Source organism: Oncorhynchus masou, chromosome 9 (assembly GCF_036934945.1).
Source record: "Oncorhynchus masou masou isolate Uvic2021 chromosome 9, UVic_Omas_1.1, whole genome shotgun sequence".
NCBI lineage: Eukaryota > Metazoa > Chordata > Actinopteri > Salmoniformes > Salmonidae > Oncorhynchus > Oncorhynchus masou.
The window spans coordinates 39,861,745-39,887,047 of record NC_088220.1 but is presented as its reverse complement, the minus strand read 5'-3'; the positions used below and the strand labels follow the sequence as shown (position 1 = coordinate 39,887,047).

Genomic DNA, 25,303 nt, shown 5'->3' with positions numbered 1-25,303 from the left:
CAATCTTGAGTAAGGACACGCAGCTGATATAGAAATAGGACTAGTCTACCTGGCCTGCATGAAAATGTAGGTCGATAAGTGTGCCCATTTGGGGATCAGCTATTATTTCTGATTTCCTTAACTCACCATCACTGTGGAGCTTCTGAACGTATTTTTTCTTCGACTGAAATAGCAAGTAAACAAAGTCTGTTTTTACATCCATTGAGAATGACAATAATTCCTCAACGTAGCCTATATGAAAAATCTTTCCAGGTCTCTCCATTTCGATGACCACTCAGCATTAAAGGGGAAAAAATTGTCATACTCTGATCCGGTGGAAACTTTATAAAAATAGGCAGATAACTTCTTATCCCTTACGCAAAATACAGCTGTGTCTGTCTGTCCAGAGCTCATTGGCATGGGAAACTGAGGGCCCAGAATATTTTATACAATGTTGTAAGTTTGCTAGCACGGGCGTCAGGCTGGACCAAGTTAATACCATAGTTGATACAATGTTTCAAGGTCCTTGCAGACAGACCATGTATAGCCAATATGATTTATAGGATATTTATTTTAATCAGGATATTTTCTACCTGCAGTATACAATGTTTTTATTTGTAGGGTTTATGTAGACTGATTTACATATATGGAAAGAGAAGTTACTTTTAGACTTCGTCATCTCGTCATCTCACTGTCAACTGCGTTTCTTTTCAGCAAACTTAACAAATAAATATTTGTATGAACATAACAAGATTCAACAACTGAGACATAAACTGAACAAGTTCCACAGACAATGTGTCCCTGAACAAAGGGGGGGGGGGGATCAAAATCTAAATTAACAGTCAGTATCTGGGGTGGCTACCAGCTACATTAAGTACTGCAGTGCATCTCCTCCTCATGGACTGCACCAGATTTGCCAGTTCTTGCTATGAAATGTTACCCCACTCTTCCACCAAGGCACCGGCAAGTTCCCGTACATTTCTGGGGGAATGGCTCTAGCCCTCACTCTCCAATCCAACAGGTCCCAGACGTGCTCAATTGGATTGAGATCCGGGCTCTTCGCTGGTCATGGCAGAACACTGACATTCCTGTCTTGCAGGAAATCACGCACAGAACGAGCAGTATGGATGGTGGCATTGTCATGCTGGAGGGTCATGTCAGGATGAGCCTGCAGGAAGGGTATCACATGAGGGAGGAGGATGTCTTCCCTGAAATGCACAGCGTTGAGATTGCCTGCAATGACAACAAGCTCAGTCCGATGATGCTGGGACACACTGCCCTAAACCCTGACGGACCCTCCACCTCCAAATCGATCCCGCTCCAGAGTACAGGCCTCGGTGTAACTCTAATTCCTTCGACGATAAACACGATTCCGACCATCACCCCTGATGAAACAAAACTGTGACTCGTCAGTGAAGAGCACTTTTTGCCAGTCCTGTCTGGTCCAGCGACGGTGGGTTTGTGCCCATAGGCGACGTTGTTGCCAGTGATGTCTGGTGAGGACCTGCCTTACAACAGGCCTAAAAGCCCTCAGTCCAGCCTCTCTCAGCCTATTGCAGACAGTCTGAACACTGATGGAGGGATTGTGCGTTCCTGGTGTAACTCAGGCTATTTTTGTTGCCATACTGTACCTGTCCCGCAGGTGTAATGTTCGGATGTACCGATCCTGTGCAGGTGTTGTTACATGTGGTCTGCCACTGCGAGGACGATCAGCTGTCCATCCTGTCTCCCTGTAGCGCTGGCTTAGGCGTCTCACAGTACGGACATTGCAATTTATTGCCCTGGCCACATCTGCAGTCCTCATGACCCCCTTGCAGCATGCATAAAGCACGTTCACGCAGATGAGCAGGACCCTGGTTTATAAGCAAACTCTTCACTGCCGTTTAACAACTCTAAATCGCTTGTCGTTGCATACAACATTTGAAAGGTCTATAATTTTCATTGAACGCAATCAAAGTAAACATAAGCCCTAGATGCCTTGAATTGCCCAATTTATAGGCATGCACAATTTAGGCATATTTTTTAACAAAGAGATATTGTGCTCCAAATGTATATCTAGAAATGGCATGATTTAGGTAGTTAAATAATCAAAACAAAAACAAGTTTATTTATTAGCCTATTTGTTATAACTATTTAGGCATGTCATGTGAAATAAGCTTTGTAAATCATTGTCAAAGGCATACAATGTATGGTTCCACGTAGATCGAGATTATCTATGGATTGACCAAATAGAATTACAACATTATTTTCACAATTCCAAAGCAATTTTCGCAGGAACCACTGATTCACCACATTTTTCAATTATGAAGACATCCACTGTTAAATTAACAGGTCAGGACAGCTCATGATGCGTTCTAAATATCTGTCGACGAGATGTGATTCTTGACTAAACTGGCTTCATGCATAGATTTGATTGTTTACCCATAAGAGTAGGAGTAAAAAGTCTCTATACTCAGCACTTACCACCAGTATTCTACAATGAGTCGCTTTGTGGATACTGTTTAATGACCCCCCATAAATGGTTCAACTGACAGTGTGATTCATGATGATGACATTTCTGTTAGCTCTGCCACTGTAATTTCAACTGTCTGAGAAACACATGATAACATACCGTATCTGTGGGCTCTGCCACCAGGCAAACAGCCTTCGGTAGAGCCAAGATGGCGACCGACAGTGACCGCTACAGTCTAATGCCATGTTTCCATGGTTCACCTGTCCGAGTGACACATGATGACATATGACAGTAGGCAGAGGATGATTCCGCCCTTTTTGTAAATTAGAAGGATCTTTTGGTTAACAGCTTAGGGCTTAATCATAGCTAGTATGCTATGCAAAACTCAACAAGTTTTGTATAAATCAATAAAGTTGTGGTGTGGATGGCAGACAGGAACAAATTGAGTTGCATGAGCATTTTGCAAATAAGGGATGATACTGCCAAAGCTCCTCCCAACTGTCTGGAACTGATCTGTGTTGCTCTCAAGTCCTCAGACTGATAATAGAGTCATAACTCTATCTGGCTGACTCAGCTCTGCATGCCCATTTTAATAGCCACAACAAACGGCCTACGGAGACAAACGTGAGTGCTGCAGGATTCACAGACTACAGAAACCAGTCTATAATTAGGTTAGGTATGGTATGTTAGTTTTATAACCCTAACCATACCGCTACTATAGTTATAACCCTAACCATACCTCTACTGCAGTTATAACCCTAACCATACCTCTACTGTAGTTATTATTCTAACCATACATCTACTGTAGTTATAAACCTAACCATAAAGCTACTGTAGTTATAACCCTAACCATACCTCTACTGTAGTTATAACCCTAACCATAACTCTACTGTAGTTATAACCCGAACCATAACCATACCTCTACTGTAGTTATAACCCTAACCATACCACTACTATAGTTATAAACATAAACATACCTCTACTGTAGTTATAACTACAGTAGAGGTATGGTTAGGGTTATAACTACAGTAGAGGAATGGTTAGGATTATAACTACAGTAGAGGAATGGTTAGGGTTATAACTACAGTAGAGGAATGGTTAGGATTATAACTACAGCAGAGGAATGGTTAGGGTTATAACTACAGTAGAGGAATGGTTAGGGTTATAACTACAGTAGAGGTTAGGGTTAGGATTATAACTACAGTAGAGGTATGGTTAGGGTTATAACTACAGTAGAGGTTAGGGTTAGGATTATAACTACAGTAGAGGTATGGTTAGGATTATAACTACAGTAGAGGAATGGTTATGATTATAACTACAGTAGAGGTATGGTTATGGTTATAACTACAGTAGAGGAATGGTTAGGATTATAACTATAGTAGAGGAATGGTTAGGGTTATAACTACAGTAGAGGAGTGGTTCGAGTTATAACTACAGTAGAGGTATGGTTAGGGTTATAACTACAGTAGAGGTGTGGTTAGAGTTATAACTACAGTAGAGTTATGGTTAGGATTATAACTACAGTAGAGGTGTGGTTAGAGTTATAACTACAGTAGAGGTATGGTTAGGATTATAACTACAGTAGAGGAATGGTTATGATTATAACTACAGTGGATGAGTGGTTAGGGTTATAACTACAGTAGAGGTATGGTTATGGTTATAACTACAGTAGAGGTAGGGTTATAACTACAGTAGAGGAGTGGTTATGATTATAACTACAGTAGAGGAATGGTTAGGGTTATAACTACAGTAGAGGAGTGGTTAGGGTTATAACTACAGTAGAGGAATGGTTAGGATTATAACTACAGTAGAGGAATGGTTAGGGTTATAACTACAGTAGAGGTTAGGGTTAGGATTATAACTACAGTAGAGGAATGGTTAGGGTTATAACTACAGTAGAGGTATGGTTAGGATTATAACTACAGTAGAGGTATGGTTAGGGTTATAACTACAGTAGAGGAGTGGTTAGGGTTATAACTACATTAGAGGAGTTGTTAGGGTTATAACTACAGTAGAATAATGGTTAGGATTATAACTACAGTAGAGGAATGGTTAGGATTATAGCTACAGTAGAGGAGTGGTTCGAGTTATAACTTCAGTAGAGGTATGGTTATGTCACGCCCTGGTCCAAATATATTATGTTTATCTTCATTTATTTGGTCAGGCCAGGGTGTGACATGGGTTATTGTGGTGTGTTTTTGTCTTGGGGTTTTGTGGGGTGTCTAGCGTAGTCTATGGCTGCCTGAGGCGGTTCTCAATCAGAGACAGGTGATTATCCTTGTCTCTGATTGGGAACCATATTTAGGCAGCCATATTCTTTGAGTGTTTCGTGGGTGAGTGTTCCTGACTCTGTGTTTATATTCACCAGATAGGCTGTATAGTTTTTTCACGTTTTCCGTCTGTTGTTTTTGTACGTTTCAGTTATTTCATGTCTAGTCATTTTTCATCAATAAACATGAGTAACCACCACGCTGCATTTTGGTCTGCTCCTCCTTCAACAGAAGAACGCCGTTACAGGTTAGAGTTATAACAACAGTAGAGGTATGGTTAGGATTATAACTACAGTAGAGGAGTGGTTAGGGTTATAACTACAGTAGAGGAGTGGTTCGAGTTATAACAACAGTAGAGGTATGGTTAGGATTATAACTACAGTAGAGGAGTGGTTCGAGTTATAACTACAGTAGAGGTATGGTTAGGGTTATAACTACAGTAGAGGTATGGTAAGGATTATAACTACAGTAGAGGAATGGTTATGATTATAACTACAGTGGAGGGGTGGTTAGGGTTATAACTACAGTAGAGGTATGGTTATGGTTATAACTACAGTAGAGGTAGGGTTATAACTACAGTAGAGGAGTGGTTATGATTATAACTACAGTAGAGGAATGGTTAGGGTTATAACTACAGTAGAGGAGTGGTTAGGGTTATAACTACAGTAGAGGAAAGGTTAGGATTATAACTACAGTCGAGGAATGGTTAGGGTTATAACTACATTAGAGGTATGGTTATGATTATAACTACAGAAGAGGAATGATTAGGGTTATAACTACAGTAGAGGTTAGGGTTAGGATTATAACTACAGTAGAGGTATGGTTAGGGTTATAACTACAGTATAGGTATGGTAAGGATTATAACTACAGTAGAGGAATGGTTATGATTATAACTACAGTGGAGGGGTGGTTAGGGTTATAACTACAGTAGAGGTTAGGGTTATAACTACAGTAGAGGTTAGGGTTAGGATTATAACTACAGTAGAGGTATGGTTAGGGTTATAACTACAGTAGAGGTATGGCTAGGATTATAACTACAGTAGAGGAATGGTTATAGATACAGTAGAGGAAAGGTTATGTTTATAACTACAGAAGAGGAATGGTTAGGGTTATAACTACAGGAGAGGAGTGGTTAGGGTTACAACTACAGTAGAGGTATGGCTAGGATTATAACTACAGTAGAGGAATGGTTATAGATACAGTAGAGGAAAGGTTATGTTTATAACTACAGAAGAGGAATGGTTAGGGTTATAACTACAGGAGAGGAGTGGTTAGGGTTACAACTACAGTAGAGGAGTGGTTAGGGTTATAACTACAGAAGAGGAATGGTTAGGATTATAACTACAGTAGAGGAATGGTTAGGATTATAACTACAGTAGAGGTGTGGTTAGAGTTATAACTACAGTAGAGGTAGGGTTATAACTACAGTAGAGGAGTGGTTATGGTTATAACTACAGTAGAGGTAGGGTTATAACTACAGTAGAGGAGTGGTTATGATTATAACTACAGTAGAGGAATGGTTAGGGTTATAACTACAGTAGAGGAGTGGTTAGGATTATAACTACAGTAGAGGTGTGGTTAGAGTTATAACTACAGTAGAGGTAGGGTTATAACTACAGTAGAGGAGTGGTTATGGTTATAACTACAGTAGAGGTAGGGTTATAACTACAGTAGAGGAGTGGTTATGATTATAACTACAGTAGAGGAATGGTTAGGGTTATAACTACAGCAGAGGAGTGGTTAGGGTTATAACTACAGTAGAGGAGTGGTTATGATTATAACTACAGTAGAGGAATGGTTAGGGTTATAACTACAGTAGAGGAGTGGTTAGGGTTATAACTACAGTAGAGGAAAGGTTAGGATTATAACTACAGTCGAGGAATGGTTAGGGTTATAACTACATTAGAGGTATGGTTATGATTATAACTACAGAAGAGGAATGGTTAGGGTTATAACTACAGTAGAGGTTAGGGTTAGGATTATAACTACAGTAGAGGTATGGTTAGGGTTATAACTACAGTAGAGGTATGGTAAGGATTATAACTACAGTAGAGGAATGGTTATGATTATAACTACAGTGGAGGGGTGGTTAGGGTTATAACTACAGTAGAGGTTAGGGTTATAACTACAGTAGAGGTTAGGGTTAGGATTATAACTACAGTAGAGGTATGGTTAGGGTTATAACTACAGTAGAGGTATGGCTAGGATTATAACTACAGTAGAGGAATGGTTATAGATACAGTAGAGGAAAGGTTATGTTTATAACTACAGAAGAGGAATGGTTAGGGTTATAACTACAGGAGAGGAGTGGTTAGGGTTACAACTACAGTAGAGGAGTGGTTAGGGTTATAACTAAAGAAGAGGAATGGTTAGGATTATAACTACAGTAGAGGAATGGTTAGGGTTATAACTACAGTAGAGGAGTGGTTCTAGTTATAACTACAGTAGAGGTATGGCTGGGGTTATAACTACAGTAGAGGTGTGGTTAGAGTTATAACTACAGTAGAGGTAGGGTTATAACTACAGTAGAGGAGTGGTTATGGTTATAACTACAGTAGAGGTAGGGTTATAACTACAGTAGAGGAGTGGTTATGATTATAACTACAGTAGAGGAATGGTTAGGGTTATAACTACAGTAGAGGAGTGGTTAGGATTATAACTACAGTAGAGGTGTGGTTAGAGTTATAACTACAGTAGAGTTAGGGTTATAACTACAGTAGAGGTAGGGTTATAACTACAGTAGAGGAGTGGTTATGATTATAACTACAGTAGAGGAATGGTTAGGGTTATAACTACAGTAGAGGAGTGGTTAGGGTTATAACTACAGTAGAGGAATGGTTAGGATTATAACTAGGGTAGAGGAATGGTTAGGGTTATAACTACAGTAGAGGTATGGTTAGTATTATAACTACAGTAGAGGTATGGTTAGTATTATAACTACAGTAGAGTTATGGTTAGGGTTATAACTACAGTAGAGGTAGGGTTATAACTACAGTAGAGGAGTGGTTATGGTTATAACTACAGTAGAGGTAGGGTTATAACTACAGTAGAGGAGTGGTTATGATTATAACTACAGTAGAGGAATGGTTAGGGTTATAATTACAGTAGAGGAGTGGTTAGGATTATAACTACAGTAGAGGTGTGGTTAGAGTTATAACTACAGTAGAGGAAGGGTTATAACTACAGTAGAGGAGTGGTTATGGTTATAACTACAGTAGAGGTAGTGTTATAACTACAGTAGAGGAGTGGTTATGATTATAACTACAGTAGAGGAATGGTTAGGGTTATAACTACAGTAGAGGAGTGGTTAGGGTTATAACTACAGTAGAGGAAAAATTAGGATTATAACTACAGTCGAGGAATGGTTAGGGTTATAACTACATTAGAGGTATGGTTATGATTATAACTACAGAAGAGGAATGGTTAGGGTTATAACTACAGTAGAGGTTAGGGTTAGGATTATAACTACAGTAGAGGTATGGTTAGGGTTATAACTACAGTAGAGGTATGGTAAGGATTATAACTACAGTAGAGGAATGGATATGATTATAAATACAGTGGAGGGGTGGTTAGGGTTATAACTACAGTAGAGGTTAGGGTTATAACTACAGTAGAGGTATGGTAAGGATTATAACTACAGTAGAGGAATGGTTATGATTATAGCTACAGAAGAGGAATGGTTAGGGTTATAACTACAGTAGAGGTTAGGGTTAGGATTATAACTACAGTAGAGGTATGGTTAGGGTTATAACTACATTAGAGGTATGGCTAGGATTATAACTACAGTAGAGGAATGGTTATAGATACAGTAGAGGAAAGGTTATGTTTATAACTACAGAAGAGGAATGGTTAGGGTTATAACTACAGGAGAGGAGTGGTTAGGGTTACAACTACAGTAGAGGAGTGGTTAGGGTTATAACTACAGAAGAGGAATGGTTAGGATTATAACTAAAGTAGAGGAATGGTTAGGATTATAACTACAGTAGATGAGTTGTTCGAGTTATAACTACAGTAGAGGTATGGCTGGGGTTATAACTACAGTAGAGGTGTGGTTAGAGTTATAACTACAGTAGAGGTAGGGTTATAACTACAGTAGAGGTAGGGTTATAACTTCAGTAGAGGAGTGGTTATGATTATAACTACAGTAGAGGAATGGTTAGGGTTATAACTACAGTAGAGGAGTGGTTAGGGTTATAACTACAGTAGAGGAATGGTTAGGATTATAACTGCAGTAGTGGTATGGTTATGGTTATAACTACAGTAGAGGTATGGTTATGGTTATAACTACAGTAGAGGTAGGGTTAGTATTATAACTGCAGTAGTGGTATGGTTATGGTTATAACTACAGTAGAGGTATGGTTATGGTTATAACTACAGTAGAGGTAGGGTTATAACTACAGTAGAGGAATGGTTAGTATTATAACTACAGTAGATGTATGGTTAGTATTATAACTACAGTAGAGGAATGGTTAGGGTTATAACTACAGTAGAGGTATGGTTAGGATTATAACTACAGTAGAGGTGTGGTTAGGGTTATAACTACAGTAGAGGAGTGGTTAGGGTTATAACTACAGTAGAGGAGTTGTTAGGGTTATAACTACAGTAGAGGAATGGTTAGGATTATAACTACAGTAGAGGAATGGTTAGGATTATAGCTACAGTAGAGGAGTGGTTCGAGTTATAACTTCAGTAGAGGTACGGTTATGTCACGCCCTGGTCCAAATATATTATGTTTATCTTAATTTATTTGGTCAGGCCAGGGTGTGACATGGGTTATTGTGGTGTGTTTTTGTCTTTGGGTTTTGTGGGGTGTCTAGCGTAGTCTATGGCTGCCTGAGGCGGTTCTCAATCAGAGTCAGGTGATTATTGTTGTCTCTGATTGGGAACCATATTTAGTGAGGGTCACTAAGGGTTATAACTACAGCTCTCTCCACTGGCTTCCAGTTGAAGCTCGCATCCGCTACAAGACCATGGTGCTTGCCTACGGAGCTGTGAGGGGAACGGCACCGCAGTACCTCCAGGCTCTGATCAGGCCCTACACCCAAACAAGGGCACTGCGTTCATCCACCTCTGGCCTGCTCGCCTCCCTACCACTGAGGAAGTACAGTTCCCGCTCAGCCCAGTCAAAACTGTTCGCTGCTCTGGCCCCCCAATGGTGGAACAAACTCCCTCACGACGCCAGGACAGCGGAGTCAATCACCACCTTCCGGAGACACCTGAAACCCCACCTCTTCAAGGAATACCTAGGATAGGATAAAGTAATCCTTCTCACCCCCCCCTTAAATGATTTAGATGCACTATTGTAAAGTGGCTGTTCCACTGGATGTCAGGAGGTGAATTCACCAATTTGTAAGTCGCTCTGGATAAGAGCGTCTGCTAAATGACTTAAATGTAAATGTAATGTAAATGTTATGGTTATAACTACAGTAGAGGTAGGGTTATAACTACAGTAGAGGAGTGGTTATGATTATAACTACAGTAGAGGAGTGGTTAGGGTTATAACTACAGTAGAGGAATGGTTAGGATTATAACTAGGGTAGAGGAATGGTTAGGGTTATAACTACAGTAGAGGTATGGTTAGTATTATAACTACAGTAGAGTTATGGTTAGGGTTATAACTACAGTAGAGGTATGGTTATGGTTATAACTACAGTAGAGGTGTGGTTAGTACTATAACTACAGTAGATGTATGGTTAGGGTTATAACTACAGTAGAGGTATGGTTAGGGTTACAACTACAGTAGATGTATGGTTAGTATTATAACTACAGTAGAGGTATGGTTAGTATTATAACTGCAGTAGTGGTATGGTTATGGTTATAACTACAGTAGAGGTATGGTTATGGTTATAACTACAGTAGAGGTAGGGTTATAACTACAGTAGAGGAATGGTTAGTATTATAACTACAGTAGATGTATGGTTAGTATTATAACTACAGTAGAGGAATGGTTAGGGTTATAACTACAGTAGAGGTATGGTTAGGATTATAACTACAGTAGAGGTGTGGTTAGGGTTATAACTACAGTAGAGGAGTGGTTAGGGTTATAACTACAGTAGAGGAGTTGTTAGGGTTATAACTACAGTAGAGGAGTGGTTAGGATTATAACTACAGTAGAGGAATGGTTAGGATTATAGCTACAGTAGAGGAGTGGTTCGAGTTATAACTTCAGTAGAGGTACGGTTATGTCATGCCCTGGTCCAAATATATTATGTTTATCTTAATTTATTTGGTCAGGCCAGGGTGTGACATGGGTTATTGTGGTGTGTTTTTGTCTTTGGGTTTTGTGGGGTGTCTAGCGTAGTCTATGGCTGCCTGAGGCGGTTCTCAATCAGAGTCAGGTGATTATTGTTGTCTCTGATTTGGAACCATATTTAGTGAGGGTCACTAAGGGTTATAACTACAGCTCTCTCCACTGGCTTCCAGTTGAAGCTCGCATCCGCTACAAGACCATGGTGCTTGCCTACGGAGCTGTGAGGGGAACGGCACCGCAGTACCTCCAGGCTCTGATCAGGCCCTACACCCAAACAAGGGCACTGCGTTCATCCACCTCTGGCCTGCTCGCCTCCCTACCACTGAGGAAGTACAGTTCCCGCTCAGCCCAGTCAAAACTGTTCGCTGCTCTGGCCCCCCAATGGTGGAACAAACTCCCTCACGACGCCAGGACAGCGGAGTCAATCACCACCTTCCGGAGACACCTGAAACCCCACCTCTTCAAGGAATACCTAGGATAGGATAAAGTAATCCTTCTCACCCCCCCCCTTAAATGATTTAGATGCACTATTGTAAAGTGGCTGTTCCACTGGATGTCAGAAGGTGAATTCACCAATTTGTAAGTCGCTCTGGATAAGAGCGTCTGCTAAATGACTTAAATGTAAATGTAATGTAAATGTTATGGTTATAACTACAGTAGAGGTAGGGTTATAACTACAGTAGAGGAGTGGTTATGATTATAACTACAGTAGAGGAGTGGTTAGGGTTATAACTACAGTAGAGGAATGGTTAGGATTATAACTAGGGTAGAGGAATGGTTAGGGTTATAACTACAGTAGAGGTATGGTTAGTATTATAACTACAGTAGAGTTATGGTTAGGGTTATAACTACAGTAGAGGTAGGGTTATAACTACAGTAGAGGTATGGTTATGTTTATAACTACAGTAGAGGTATGTTTATGGTTATAACTACAGTAGAGGAATGGTTAGTATTATAACTACAGTAGAGGTATGGTTAGTATTATAACTACAGTAGAGGTATGGTTAGTATTATAACTACAGTAGAGGAATGGTTAGTATTATAACTACAGTAGAGGTATGGTTAGTATTATAACTACAGTAGAGGAATGGTTAGTATTATAACTACAGTAGAGGTATGGTTAGTTTTATAACTGCAGTAGAGGTATGGTTAGGGTTATAACTACAGTAGAGGTATGGTTATGGTTATAACTACAGTAGAGGTAGGGTTATAACTACAGTAGAGGAATGGTTAGTATTATAACTACAGTAGAGGTATGGTTAGTATTATAACTACAGTAGAGGTATTGTTTAGGTTATAACTACAGTAGAGGTATGGTTATGGTTAGGGTTATAACTACAGTAGAGGAATGGTTAGTATTATAACTACAGTAGAGGTATGGTTAGGATTATAACTATAGTAGAGGTATGGTTAGGGTTATAACTATAGTAGAGGTAGGGTTATAACTACAGTAGAGGTATGATTATGGTTATAACTATAGTAGAGGTAGGGTTATAACTACAGTAGAGGAATGGTTAGTATTATAACTATGTTCTTCGTTTGTCGCAAGAAAGTCGGACCGAAATGCAGCGTGGTGGTTACTCATGTTTTTAATGAATGAATCGCAGTACATGAAATAACTGATACAAAATACAAAACAACAAAACGGAACGTGAAACCTAATTACAGCCTATCTGGTGAAACTACACAGAGACAGCAACAATCACCCACGAAATACACAGTGAAACCCAGGCTACCTAAATACGGTTCACTATCAGAGACAACAAGAATCACCTGACTCTGATTGAGAACCGCCTCAGGCAGCCAAACCTAAAATAAACACACCCCTAATCAACCACAATCCCAATGCCTACAAAAACCCCAATACGACAACATAATAACATAAACCCATGTCACACCCTGTTCTGACCAACTAATTAACTAAAACACAAAATACTAAGATCAAGGCGTGACAAACTACAGTAGAAGTATGGTTAGTATTATAACTACAGTAGTGGTATGGTTTGGGTTATAACTACATTAGAGGTATGGTTATGGTTAGGGTTATAACTACAGTAGAGGAATGGTTAGTATTATAACTATAGTAGAGGTATGTTTATGGTTATAACAACAGTAGAGGAATGGTTAGGATTATAACTACAGTAGAGGTATGGTTATGGTTATAACAACAGTAGAGGTAGGGTTATAACTACAGTAGAGGTATGGTTATGGTTAGGATTATAACTATAGTAGAGGTATGGTTAGGGTTATAACTACAGTAGACGTATAGTTAGGATTATAACTACAGCAGAGGTATGTAACGGGTTTCTTCCAACTCCTCCTCTGACGATGAGGTGGAACAAGGATCGGACCACCCAGAACCCCACTGGACTGAGGGGCAGCTCGGGACAGAGGGGCAGCTCGGGACCGAGGGGCAGCTCGGGACCGAGGGGCAGCTCGGGACAGAGGGGCAGCTCGGGACAGAGGGGCAGCTCGGGACAGAGGGGCAGCTCTGAACAGAGGAAGCCCAGCACTGAGAGGAAGCCCAGCACTGAGAGGAAGCCCAGCACTGAGAGGAAGCCCAGCCAGGTAGTTGAATCCGGCAGATCCTGGCTGGCTGGCAGTTCTGGCAGATCCTGGCTGACTGGCGGATCTGGAAGAGTCTGGTTGACTAGCAGATCTGGAAGAGTCTGGTTGACTAGCAGATCTGGAAGAGTCTGGCTGACTAGCAGATCTGGAAGAGTCTGGCTGACTGGCAGATCTGGAAGAGTCTGGCTGACTGGCAGATCTGGAAGAGTCTGGCTGACTGGCAGATCTGGAAGAGTCTGGCTGACTGGCAGATCTTTAAGAGTCTGGCTGACTGGCAGATCTGGAAGAGTCTGGCTGACTGGCAGATCTGGAAGAGTCTGGCTGACTGGCAGATCTGGAAGAGTCTGGCTGACTGGCGGATCCTGGCAGACTGACGGCTCTGGCTGCTCCACGCTTACTGGCAGCTCTGGCTGCTCCATGCTGACTGGCGGCTCTGGCTGCTCCATGCAGATTGACAGCTATGGCGGCTTCTTGCAGACTAACAGCTCTGACTGCTCCATGCAGACTAACAGCTCTGGCAGATCCTTGCAGACTGGCAGCTCCTTGCAGACTGGCAGCTCCATGCAGACTGGCATCTCCATGCAGAATGGCAGCTCCATGCAGACTGGCAGCTCCATGCAGACTGGCAGCTCCATGCAGACTGGCAGCTCTGGCTGCTCCAAGCAGACTGACAGCTCTGGCTGCTCCATGTAGACTGGCAGCTCTGGCTGCGCTAAATGGGCAGGAGACTCCAGCAACGCTGTAGAGGCGGAAGGCTCTGGCAGCGCTAAACAGGCGGGAGGCTCCAGCAGCACAGGAGAGGAGGAAGGCTCCGGCAGCGCTGGAGAGGCGAGGCGCACTGTAGGCCTGATGCGTGGTGCTGGCACTGGTGGTACTGGGCTGAGGACACGCACAGGAAGCCTGTTGCGGGGAGCTGCCACCGGAGGGCTGGGGTGTGGAGGTGGTACTGGGTAGACCGGACCGTGCAGGCGCACTGGTGCCCTTGAGCACAGAGCCTGCCAAACCTTACCTGGTTGAATACTCCCGGTCGCTCAGCCAGTGTGGCATGGTGGAATAGCCCGCACTGGGTTATGCAGGCGAAACGGGGATACCGAGCGTAAGGCTGGTGCCATGTAAGCTGGCCCAAGGAGACGTACTGGGGACCAGATGCGTAGAGCCGGCTTCATGGCATTTGGCTCGACGCTCAATCTAGCCCGGCCGATACGCGGAGCTGGAATAGAACGCACCGGGCTATGCACCCGCACTGGAGACACCGTGCGCACCACAGCATAACACGGTGCCTGCCCGGTCTATCTAGCCCCCCGGTAAGCACAGGGAGTTTGCGCAGGTCTCCTACCTGGCGTAGCCATACTCCCTGTTAGCCACCCCCAAGACATTTTTGGGGCTGACTCTCGGGCTTCCAACCGCGTCGCCGCGCTGCCTCTTCATACCAGCGCCTCTCCGCTTTAGCCGCCTCCAGTTCTTCCTTGGGACGGCGATATTCTCCAGGCTGTGCCCAGGGTCCTTTTCCGTCCAATATCTCCTCCCAAGTCCAGAAGTCCTGTGATCGCTGCTCCTGTGGCTCCTGCCTGTTGACACGCCGCTTGGTCCGTTTGTGGTGGGTGATTCTGTAACGGGTTTTGTCCAACTCCTCCTCTGACGATGAGGTGGAACAAGGATCGGACCAAAATGCAGCGTGGTTCGTTAGATACATCTTTAATGATGAGGAAAACTCGAACAATACAAAACAACAAACGTCGAAAACCAAAACAGCCCTGACTGGTGCAACAAACATAGAGACAGGAACAATCACCCACAAACACACAGTGAAACCCAGGCTACCTAAATATGGTTCCCAATCAGAGACAACGATAATCACCTGACTCTGATTGAGAACCGCCTCAGGCAGCCATAGACTAATCTATACACCCCACACAACCCCAAGACGAAACACACTACAAATAAACCCATGTCACACCCTGGCCTGACCCAATACATGAAGATAACATAATAAATATAGACCAGGGCGTGACAAGGTATTGTTATGGTTATAACTATAGTAGAGGTATGGTTAGGGTTATAACTACAGTAGAGGTATGGTTAATATTATAACTACAGTAGAGGTATGGTTATGATTATAACAACAGTAGAGGTAGGGTTATAACTACAGTAGAGGTATGGTTAGGGTTATAACTACAGTAGAGGTATGGTTATGGTTATAGCTACAGTAGAGGTATGGTTATAACTACAGTAGAGGTATGGTTAGGGTTATAACTACAGTAGAGGTATGGTTATGGTTATAGCTACAGTAGAGGTAGGGTTATAACTACAGTAGAGGTATGGTTAGGGTTATAACTACAGTAGAGGTATGGTTATGGTTAGGATTATAACTATAGTAGAGGTATGGTTATGGTTATAACTACAGTAGAGGTATGGTTATGGTTATAGCTACAGTAGAGGTAGGGTTATAACTACAGTAGAGGTATGGTTAGGGTTATAACTACAGTAGAGGTATGGTTATGGTTAGGATTATAACTATAGTAGAGGTATGGTTATGGTTATAACTACAGTAGAGGTATGGTTAGGGTTATAACTACAGTAGAGGTATGGTTAGGGTTATAACTACAGTAGACGTATGGTTAGGATAATAACTGGATTATGGTTATAATACAGTAGCTGTACCTGACATAAGCGGTTGTCCTGTCATGCTCATGGGAGCCATGCCCAGGTTATTCATAGCTGTGGCCCAGGCGTTGGGGTCTGACATAGGCATTGTCATTGGGCTGGAGTCCATGGACATGTTATGAATCCCTTCTGCAAAAGAGAGCGAGAGTCAGTCAGAATATGGTACAATCAGATATGGTCTCAAATCATTTTGTCTGCTTTGTTCGATTTCCTCACATTTCCTATTTAATATCTTCCATAAACCTGTGAGGCGTTACAAAGGAAATGAAATAGAGTCTTTACTCATGTCTGGCAATAGCAGAGAGGTATACTTCATCTTTGTGCTCTCAGAGTGGCGAGAGACAGTGTCAGTACAGTGACACGCCCTTTAAATTTAATTCAGAGGTTCAATCCCCTCCTCGCTGAATCCCCTGGTCTCTGACCTCTACTAAGAGAGACTCCTGATGATGCTGCTTCTCCTCCCTGACCGACACCACACATTCTCAGAAGGAACAAGAGGACTAATACTAGACACACACACACACACACACACACACACACACACACACACACACACACACACACACACACACACACAGTTAAACTAGAATCTACCCAATAAAACGCCAGTGAGAGAGAAAAGCTGGTTTATGTTTGACTGTCACAGTAAATAATAATAATTCTCCAGCAAACACAAAACATTATGGTGATAATAAAAACTGAAATCCAGACACTGAAGGGAATTTACAAGGCATTAGGGCTTCTGAAACTAAAACATCTCTGGCCAAATGCTACCAACACACATCTATTCATACAGCCCACGGCGGTCTGGTTTTCTGCCAAGTGTAACGTCTTACACAGTAAATCCAACACATACAGATCCCTAGAGTAAAAGGCTCAGAGTAAACAAGAACACATCACGAAATTCAAAGACCACCGTTTTCTGACAAACCAAACAATTTCACAACCCTAAATGGGCTTTCTTTCTCTAATTTATTTGACCTCCCCCTCTGACGGACAGAGAAAAGTGTGACGGCTGGCAGTGGGACTAAACTGCTCTCATGGTGCCAAAATAAACAGTGCGTGCTAATGAGGAGGAGGGCTGAAGACAACATGTAATACTTCAAAAAGTAAATGATACCTCTGTCTGGTATAATACAGGACTAATGATGATACCTCTGTCTGGTATAAGCAGGACTAATGATGATACCTATGTCTGGTATAATACAGGACTAATGATGATACCTATGTCTGGTATAATACAGGACTAATGATGATACCTCTGTCTGGTATAATAAAGGACTGATGATGTTACCTCTGTCTGGTATAATACAGGACTAATGATAATACCTCTGTCTGGTATAAGCAGGACTAATGATGATACCTATGTCTGGTATAATACAGGACTAATGATGATACCTATGTCTGGTATAATACAGGACTAATGATGATACCTCTGTCTGGTATAATACAGGACTAATGATGATACCTCTGTCTGGTATAATACAGGACTAATGATGATACCTCTGTCTGGTATAATACAGGACTAATGATGATACCTCTGTCTGGTATAATACAGGACTAATGATAATACCTCTGTCTGGTATAATACAGGACTAATGATGATACCTCTGTCTGGTATAATACAGGACTAATGATGTTACATCTGTCTGGTATAATACAGGACTAATGATAATACCTCTGTCTGGTATAAGCAGGACTAATGATGATACCTATGTCTGGTATAATACAGGACTAATGATGATACCTATGTCTGGTATAATACAGGACTAATGATGATACCTCTGTCTGGTATAATAAAGGACTAATGATGATACCTCTGTCTGGTATAATACAGGACTAATGATGATACCTCTGTCTGGTATAAGCAGGACTAATGATGATACCTATGTCTGGTATAATACAGGACTAATGATGATACATATGTCTGGTATAATAAAGGACTAATGATGATACCTCTGTCTGGTATAATAAAGGACTAATGATGATACCTCTGTCTGGTATAATAAAGGACTAATGGTGATACCTCTGTCTGGTATAATAAAGGACTAATGATGATACCTCTGTATGGTATAATAAAGGACTAATGATGATACCTCTGTCTGGTATAATACAGGACTGATGATGTTACCTCTGTCTGGTATAATACAGGACTGATGATGTTACCTCTGTCTGGTATAATAAAGGACTATTGATGTTACCTCTGTCTGGTATAAGCAGGACTAATGATGATACATCTGTCTGGTATAATACAGGACTAATGATGATATTCTGTCTGGTATAAGCAGGACTAATGATGATACCTATGTCTGGTATAATACAGGACTAATGATGATACCTCTGTCTGGTATAATAAAGGACTAATGATGATACCTCTGTCTGGTATAATACAGGACTAATGATGATACCTCTGTCTGGTATAATACAGGACTAATGATGATACCTCTGTCTGGTATAATACAGGATTAATGATGATACCTCTGTCTGGTATAATACAGGACTAATGATGTTACATCTGTCTGGTATAATACAGGACTAATGATAATACCTCTGTCTGGTATAAGCAGGACTAATGATGATACCTATGTCTGGTATAATACAGGACTAATGATGATACCTATGTCTGGTATAATACAGGACTAATGATGATACCTCTGTCTGGTATAATAAAGGACTAATGATGATACCTCTGTCTGGTATAATACAGGACTAATGATGATACCTCTGTCTGGTATAAGCAGGACTAATGATGATACCAATGTCTGGTATAATACAGGACTAATGATGATACCTCTGTCTGGTATAATAAAGGACTAATGATGATACCTCTGTCTGGTATAATAAAGGACTAATGATGATACCTCTGTCTGGTATAATAAAGGACTAATGATGATACCTCTGTCTGGTATAATACAGGACTAATGATGATACCTCTGTCTGGTATAATAAAGGACTGATGATGTTACCTCTGTCTGGTATAATAAAGGACTAATGATGATACCTCTGTCTGGTATAATAAAGGACTAATGATGATACCTCTGTCTGGTATAATAAAGGACTAATGATGATACCTCTGTCTGGTATAATAAAGGACTAATGATGATACCTCTGTCTGGTATAATACAGGACTGATGATGTTACCTCTGTCTGGTATAATAAAGGACTAATGATGATACCTCTGTCTGGTATAATAAAGGACTAATGATGATACCTCTGTCTGGTATAATACAGGACTGATGATGTTACCTCTGTCTGGTATAATACAGGACTAATGATGATACCTCTGTCTGGTATAATAAAGGACTAATGATGATACCTCTGTCTGGTATAATAAAGGACTAATGATGATACCTCTGTCTGGTATAATAAAGGACTAATGATGATACCTCTGTCTGGTATAATACAGGACTGATGATGTTACCTCTGTCTGGTATAATACAGGACTGATGATGTTACCTCTGTCTGGTATAATAAAGGACTATTGATGTTACCTCTGTCTGGTATAAGCAGGACTAATGATGATACCTCTGTCTGGTATAATACAGGACTGATGATGTTACCTCTGTCTGGTATAATAAAGGACTAATGATGATACCTCTGTCTGGTATAATAAAGGACTAATGATGATACCTCTGTCTGGTATAATAAAGGACTAATGATGATACCTCTGTCTGGTATAATAAAGGACTAATGATGATACCTCTGTCTGGTATAATACAGGATTAATGATGATACCTCTGTCTGGTATAATACAGGACTAATGATGTTACATCTGTCTGGTATAATACAGGACTAATGATAATACCTCTGTCTGGTATAAGCAGGACTAATGATGATACCTATGTCTGGTATAATACAGGACTAATGATGATACCTATGTCTGGTATAATACAGGACTAATGATGATACCTCTGTCTGGTATAATAAAGGACTAATGATGATACCTCTGTCTGGTATAATACAGGACTAATGATGATACCTCTGTCTGGTATAAGCAGGACTAATGATGATACCTATGTCTGGTATAATACAGGACTAATGATGATACCTCTGTCTGGTATAATAAAGGACTAATGATGATACCTCTGTCTGGTATAATAAAGGACTAATGATGATACCTCTGTCTGGTATAATAAAGGACTAATGATGATACCTCTGTCTGGTATAATACAGGACTAATGATGATACCTCTGTCTGGTATAATAAAGGACTGATGATGTTACCTCTGTCTGGTATAATAAAGGACTAATGATGATACCTCTGTCTGGTATAATAAAGGACTAATGATGATACCTCTGTCTGGTATAATAAAGGACTAATGATGATACCTCTGTCTGGTATAATAAAGGACTAATGATGATACCTCTGTCTGGTATAATAAAGGACTAATGATGATACCTCTGTCTGGTATAATAAAGGACTAATGATGATACCTCTGTCTGGTATAATACAGGACTGATGATGTTACCTCTGTCGGGTATAATACAGGACTAATGATGATACCTCTGTCTGGTATAATACAGGACTAATGATGATACCTCTGTCTGGTATAATAAAGGACTAATGATGATACCTCTGTCTGGTATAATAAAGGACTAATGATGATACCTCTGTCTGGTATAATAAAGGACTAATGATGATACCTCTGTCTGGTATAATAAAGGACTAATGATGATACCTCTGTCTGGTATAATACAGGACTGATGATGTTACCTCTGTCTGGTATAATACAGGACTGATGATGTTACCTCTGTCTGGTATAATAAAGGACTATTGATGTTACCTCTGTCTGGTATAAGCAGGACTAATGATGATACCTCTGTCTGGTATAATACAGGACTGATGATGTTACCTCTGTCTGGTATAATAAAGGACTAATGATGATACCTCTGTCTGGTATAATAAAGGACTAATGATGATACCTCTGTCTGGTATAATAAAGGACTAATGATGATACCTCTGTCTGGTATAATAAAGGACTAATGATGATACCTCTGTCTGGTATAATACAGGACTGATGATGTTACCTCTGTCTGGTATAATAAAGGACTAATGATGTTACCTCTATCTGGTATAATAAGGACTAATGATGTTACCTCTGTCTGGTATAATACAGGACTAATGCTGTTAACTCTGTCTGGTATAATACAGGACTAATGATGATACCTCTGTCTGGTATAATAAAGGACTAATGATGATACCTCTGTCTGGTATAATAAAGGACTAATGATGATACCTCTGTCTGGTATAATACAGGACTGATGATGTTACCTCTGTCTGGTATAATAAAGGACTAATGATGTTACCTCTGTCTGGTATAATACAGGACTGATGATGTTACTTCTGTCTGGTATAATACAGGACTAATGATGATACCTCTGTCTGGTATAATACAGGACTAATGATGATACATATGTCTGGTATAAGACAGGACTAATGATGATACATCTGTCTGGTTTAATACAGGACTAATGATGTTACCTCTGCCTGGTATAATACAGGACTAATGATGATACCTATACCTGGTATAATACAGGATTAATGATGTTACCTCTGCCTGGTATAATACAGGACAAATGCTGATACCTCTGTCTGGTATAATACAGGACTAATGATGATACCTATGTCTGGTATAATACAGGACTAATGATGATACCTCTGTCCGGTATAATACAGGACTTATGATGATACCTCTGTCTGGTTTAATACAGGACAAATGCTGATACCTCTGTCTGGTATAATACAGGACTAATGATGATACCTCTGTCTGGTATAATACAGGACTAATGATGATACCTATATCTGGTATAATACAGGATGAATGATGTTATCTCTGTCTGGTATAATACAGGACTAATGGTGATACCTCTGTCTGGTATAATACAGGACTAATGATGATACATATGTCTGGTATAAGACAGGACTAATGATGATACATCTGTCTGGTTTAATACAGGACTAATGATGTTACCTCTGCCTGGTATAATACAGGACTAATGATGTTACCTCTGTCTGGTATAATACAGGACTAATGATGATACCTAAATCTGGTATAATACAGGACTAATGATGTTACCTAAATCTGGTATAATACAGGACTAATGATGATACCTATATCTGGTATAATACAGGATTAAAGATGTTACCTCTGTCTGGTATAATACAGGACTAATGATGATACCTCTGTCCGGTATAATACAGGACTTATGATGATACCTCTGTCTGGTTTAATACAGGACAAATGCTGATACCTCTGTCTGGTATAATACAGGACTAATGATGATACCTATGTCTGGTATAATACAGGACTAATGATGATACCTCTTTCTGGTATAGTACAGGACTAATGATGTTACCTCTGTCTGGTATAATACAGGACTAATGATGATACCTCTGTCTGGTATAATACAGGACTAATGATGATACCTATGTCTGGTATAATACAGGACTAATGATGATACATCTGTCTGGTTTAATACAGGCCTCACGGCCTTCATCAGAGCTTTTGTGAGTGAAAAAAAATGATCCACCTTATTTAGACCTAGCCCCACCCACATCCGTTCCACGCATCGAATGGGGTTGGAGGCGAAGGAAAAACACAAGTGCTGCCAAATATAACAATATGCATACCATAATCATTCGAATAAAGTGTGTAAAGACGTATTAAACACGTATGTAAAACCAGAATGAGGACATCGATCGACCGAGCAAGTTTTCATAAATCATTGGGTACACCGTAAGAAAACCGTCAGAGTAATCTGAAAGAGGGGCATAATTCATGTTCAAAATCACAACATAACATACATTGGCATGTTTTCGGGAGTACAGTACTGGGCTATTTAGCTAATGAACACAGCGTCCTGCGGGCACGTGGGAGACCGGGGTTCTTGACGGGGAGGAAGGAGTAGGCTGTCCTTGTAAATAAGACTTTGTTCTTAACTGACTTGCCTAGTTAAATAAAGGTTACACTGAGAGCATAACATTTCTACACTCAAATTTGTCACTCAATCATTACATATAGAGGATTGGAGGATATTTCTGTAATTCAGTGATATTTATTCCCATAGTAATTCATTATGGATCCATAACTAAATAAACATCGGCATTTTGAAAGAGTATTTTTACCATTATTTTATTAATAAAAGCATAAAGATACCTTTATTAGTGTCAATAATAATAATAATAATAATAATAATAATAATAATCACTTAGTTTTAAAAATAACAATATTTTGGAGATGATTTCATTTTCAAAAAATATAAAATGAGCGAGAACATGGGGTGAACATGGGGTAAACCAACATCTGTAGCAACACAGATTGCACTGCTTTGCAATGTCTTAGACTTTGCACCGCTCAGTCGCTGTACAACGAGACCGGTCGGATGTGGTTTACAGCACTACAGTAAGAGCAAAATAATCCTAATAAAAAATAAAAATAAAATATTAATAAAAACCTTAGTGTAACAACAGTTTTAGTAAGCAATTCTGAAGTCGTGCGTAATTATCCGTGTCTATTTAGGATTATGTTGCCCATTCATTGTCAGAGACACAGTAGGACCCAAAAGCATAATCAGTGCTCTAACTCGCCCTTGTGCTGGTCTAGAGCAGTGAAGTGGTGGCGCAGGGTACCGTGCTAAACCACAAATTACCTGTAAGTCCCACGGTGTAAACTCGCAACTTTGAAGGAGGAACCACTGTAGTGTTTGTTGCTATGTTCCAGTGTTACTGTGATTCTTCTGTTCCCTTGTTTCTCAGTAAGGTATTTACTTTATCCTAAATCACTGATTCCTCGTCTAGTCCATTCTCTGCACCTGAGTTCAACCTCACCACGTCACACCCGGAGTCTCTCTGTCCTCCAGTCTGCTCTTTGCTAGCTCCCTCCCTCTCTCCATTCACCCATCATTCCCTTCCCTCCCTAGGCACTGACCTCTGGGATTTAGGACTTTAACAGAGTGACCTTGAGGACAGAGGTCTGGCATGGTTCCCTCAGCTCTCTTTCACTTGAGAGCCGAGGGAGTGTGTCTGAATAGCAAGCAGCAGTGGAAAGATCAACACTAGCGCACACGCTTGCTGGCCCAACCAGAAGAAGCGTCAGCCATTGAAAATACACATCTGTCATCAAGAGAAGCATTGAATACAAATATGTCTAAGACTGAACCTGTTCTACCATTTAACAAAAAAAAATGCACTGCCTTAAATTTGCCAGGGATCGATTCAATGTGTAACCTCTATTTCAACATTTAACTGGTCAAAGAGGTAGATGAAAATCAATGTGGATTAGGTTGGGTTACTATTGGGTTACTATGCTTAGTCTGGAGCTATAGTGTAGGCTATGCTGTGAAAACCTTGCTGTAATCTGATTAGTGAGGAGTTGTTCTAAACAATCGATCATTTTGCAGTTTAATTATAGTCAAATCAAATCAAATTTTATTTATCACATACACATGGTTAGCAGATGTTAATGCGAGTGTAGCGAAATGCTTGTGCTTCTAGTTCCGACAATACAGTAATAACCAACGAGTAATCTAACTAACAATTCCAAAACTATGTCACCGTGCCAAAGTAATGGCATGAGAAACACTGCCACAGGCCTGATCTCAGCCTTACTTGCCTATGAGCTGCAGTACAGGCTCCCCCAGGGTGCTGATGGGAAATGTATCAGTTTTAAGGCCCATTGGCCGGAGGCCTCCAAGCAGGCCAAGAAAAGCTCAGGGACATTTAGTTTACAACGGACAAGGTCTTAACAGCTAACAGGCCAATTACAGCCTCTAACAAAGAAAGGTCTCCTGGAACACTATCATGGTCATATACCCCCAGAACAGTGAAGGAAGACTGTACTAAGAACTAATGGAGACAGACAGACAGACAGACAGACAGACAGACAGACAGACAGACAGACAGACAGACAGACAGACAGACAGACAGACAGACAGACAGACAGTGATTGAGATTGAGAGGGAGATAGTAGAGAGAGAGGGAGAGAGTATAGAGAGAAGGAGAGAAAAGGAGAGAGAGGGGGAGAGAAGTCGAGAGAAAGAGAAGTAGAGGTTGGGAAAGAGAGAGAAAGGTCTAACTAATGGCAAATTGCAGGGATTTTCTATCGCAATCTGGACCATCCAC

General features: G+C 40.7%; 1 protein-coding gene across 1 annotated transcript in view; it reads right to left on the bottom strand.

Moving 5' to 3' along the window:
• The window catches only part of LOC135545982 (ecto-NOX disulfide-thiol exchanger 2-like), a 289,160-nt gene that overhangs the window by 137,963 nt on the left and 125,894 nt on the right, over window positions 1-25,303 (bottom strand). Inside the window, exon 3 of the mRNA XM_064974014.1 lies at window positions 16,181-16,312. Coding sequence (XP_064830086.1) covers window positions 16,181-16,312 — 132 coding nt within the window. The remainder of the gene's footprint in view (window positions 1-16,180; window positions 16,313-25,303) is intronic.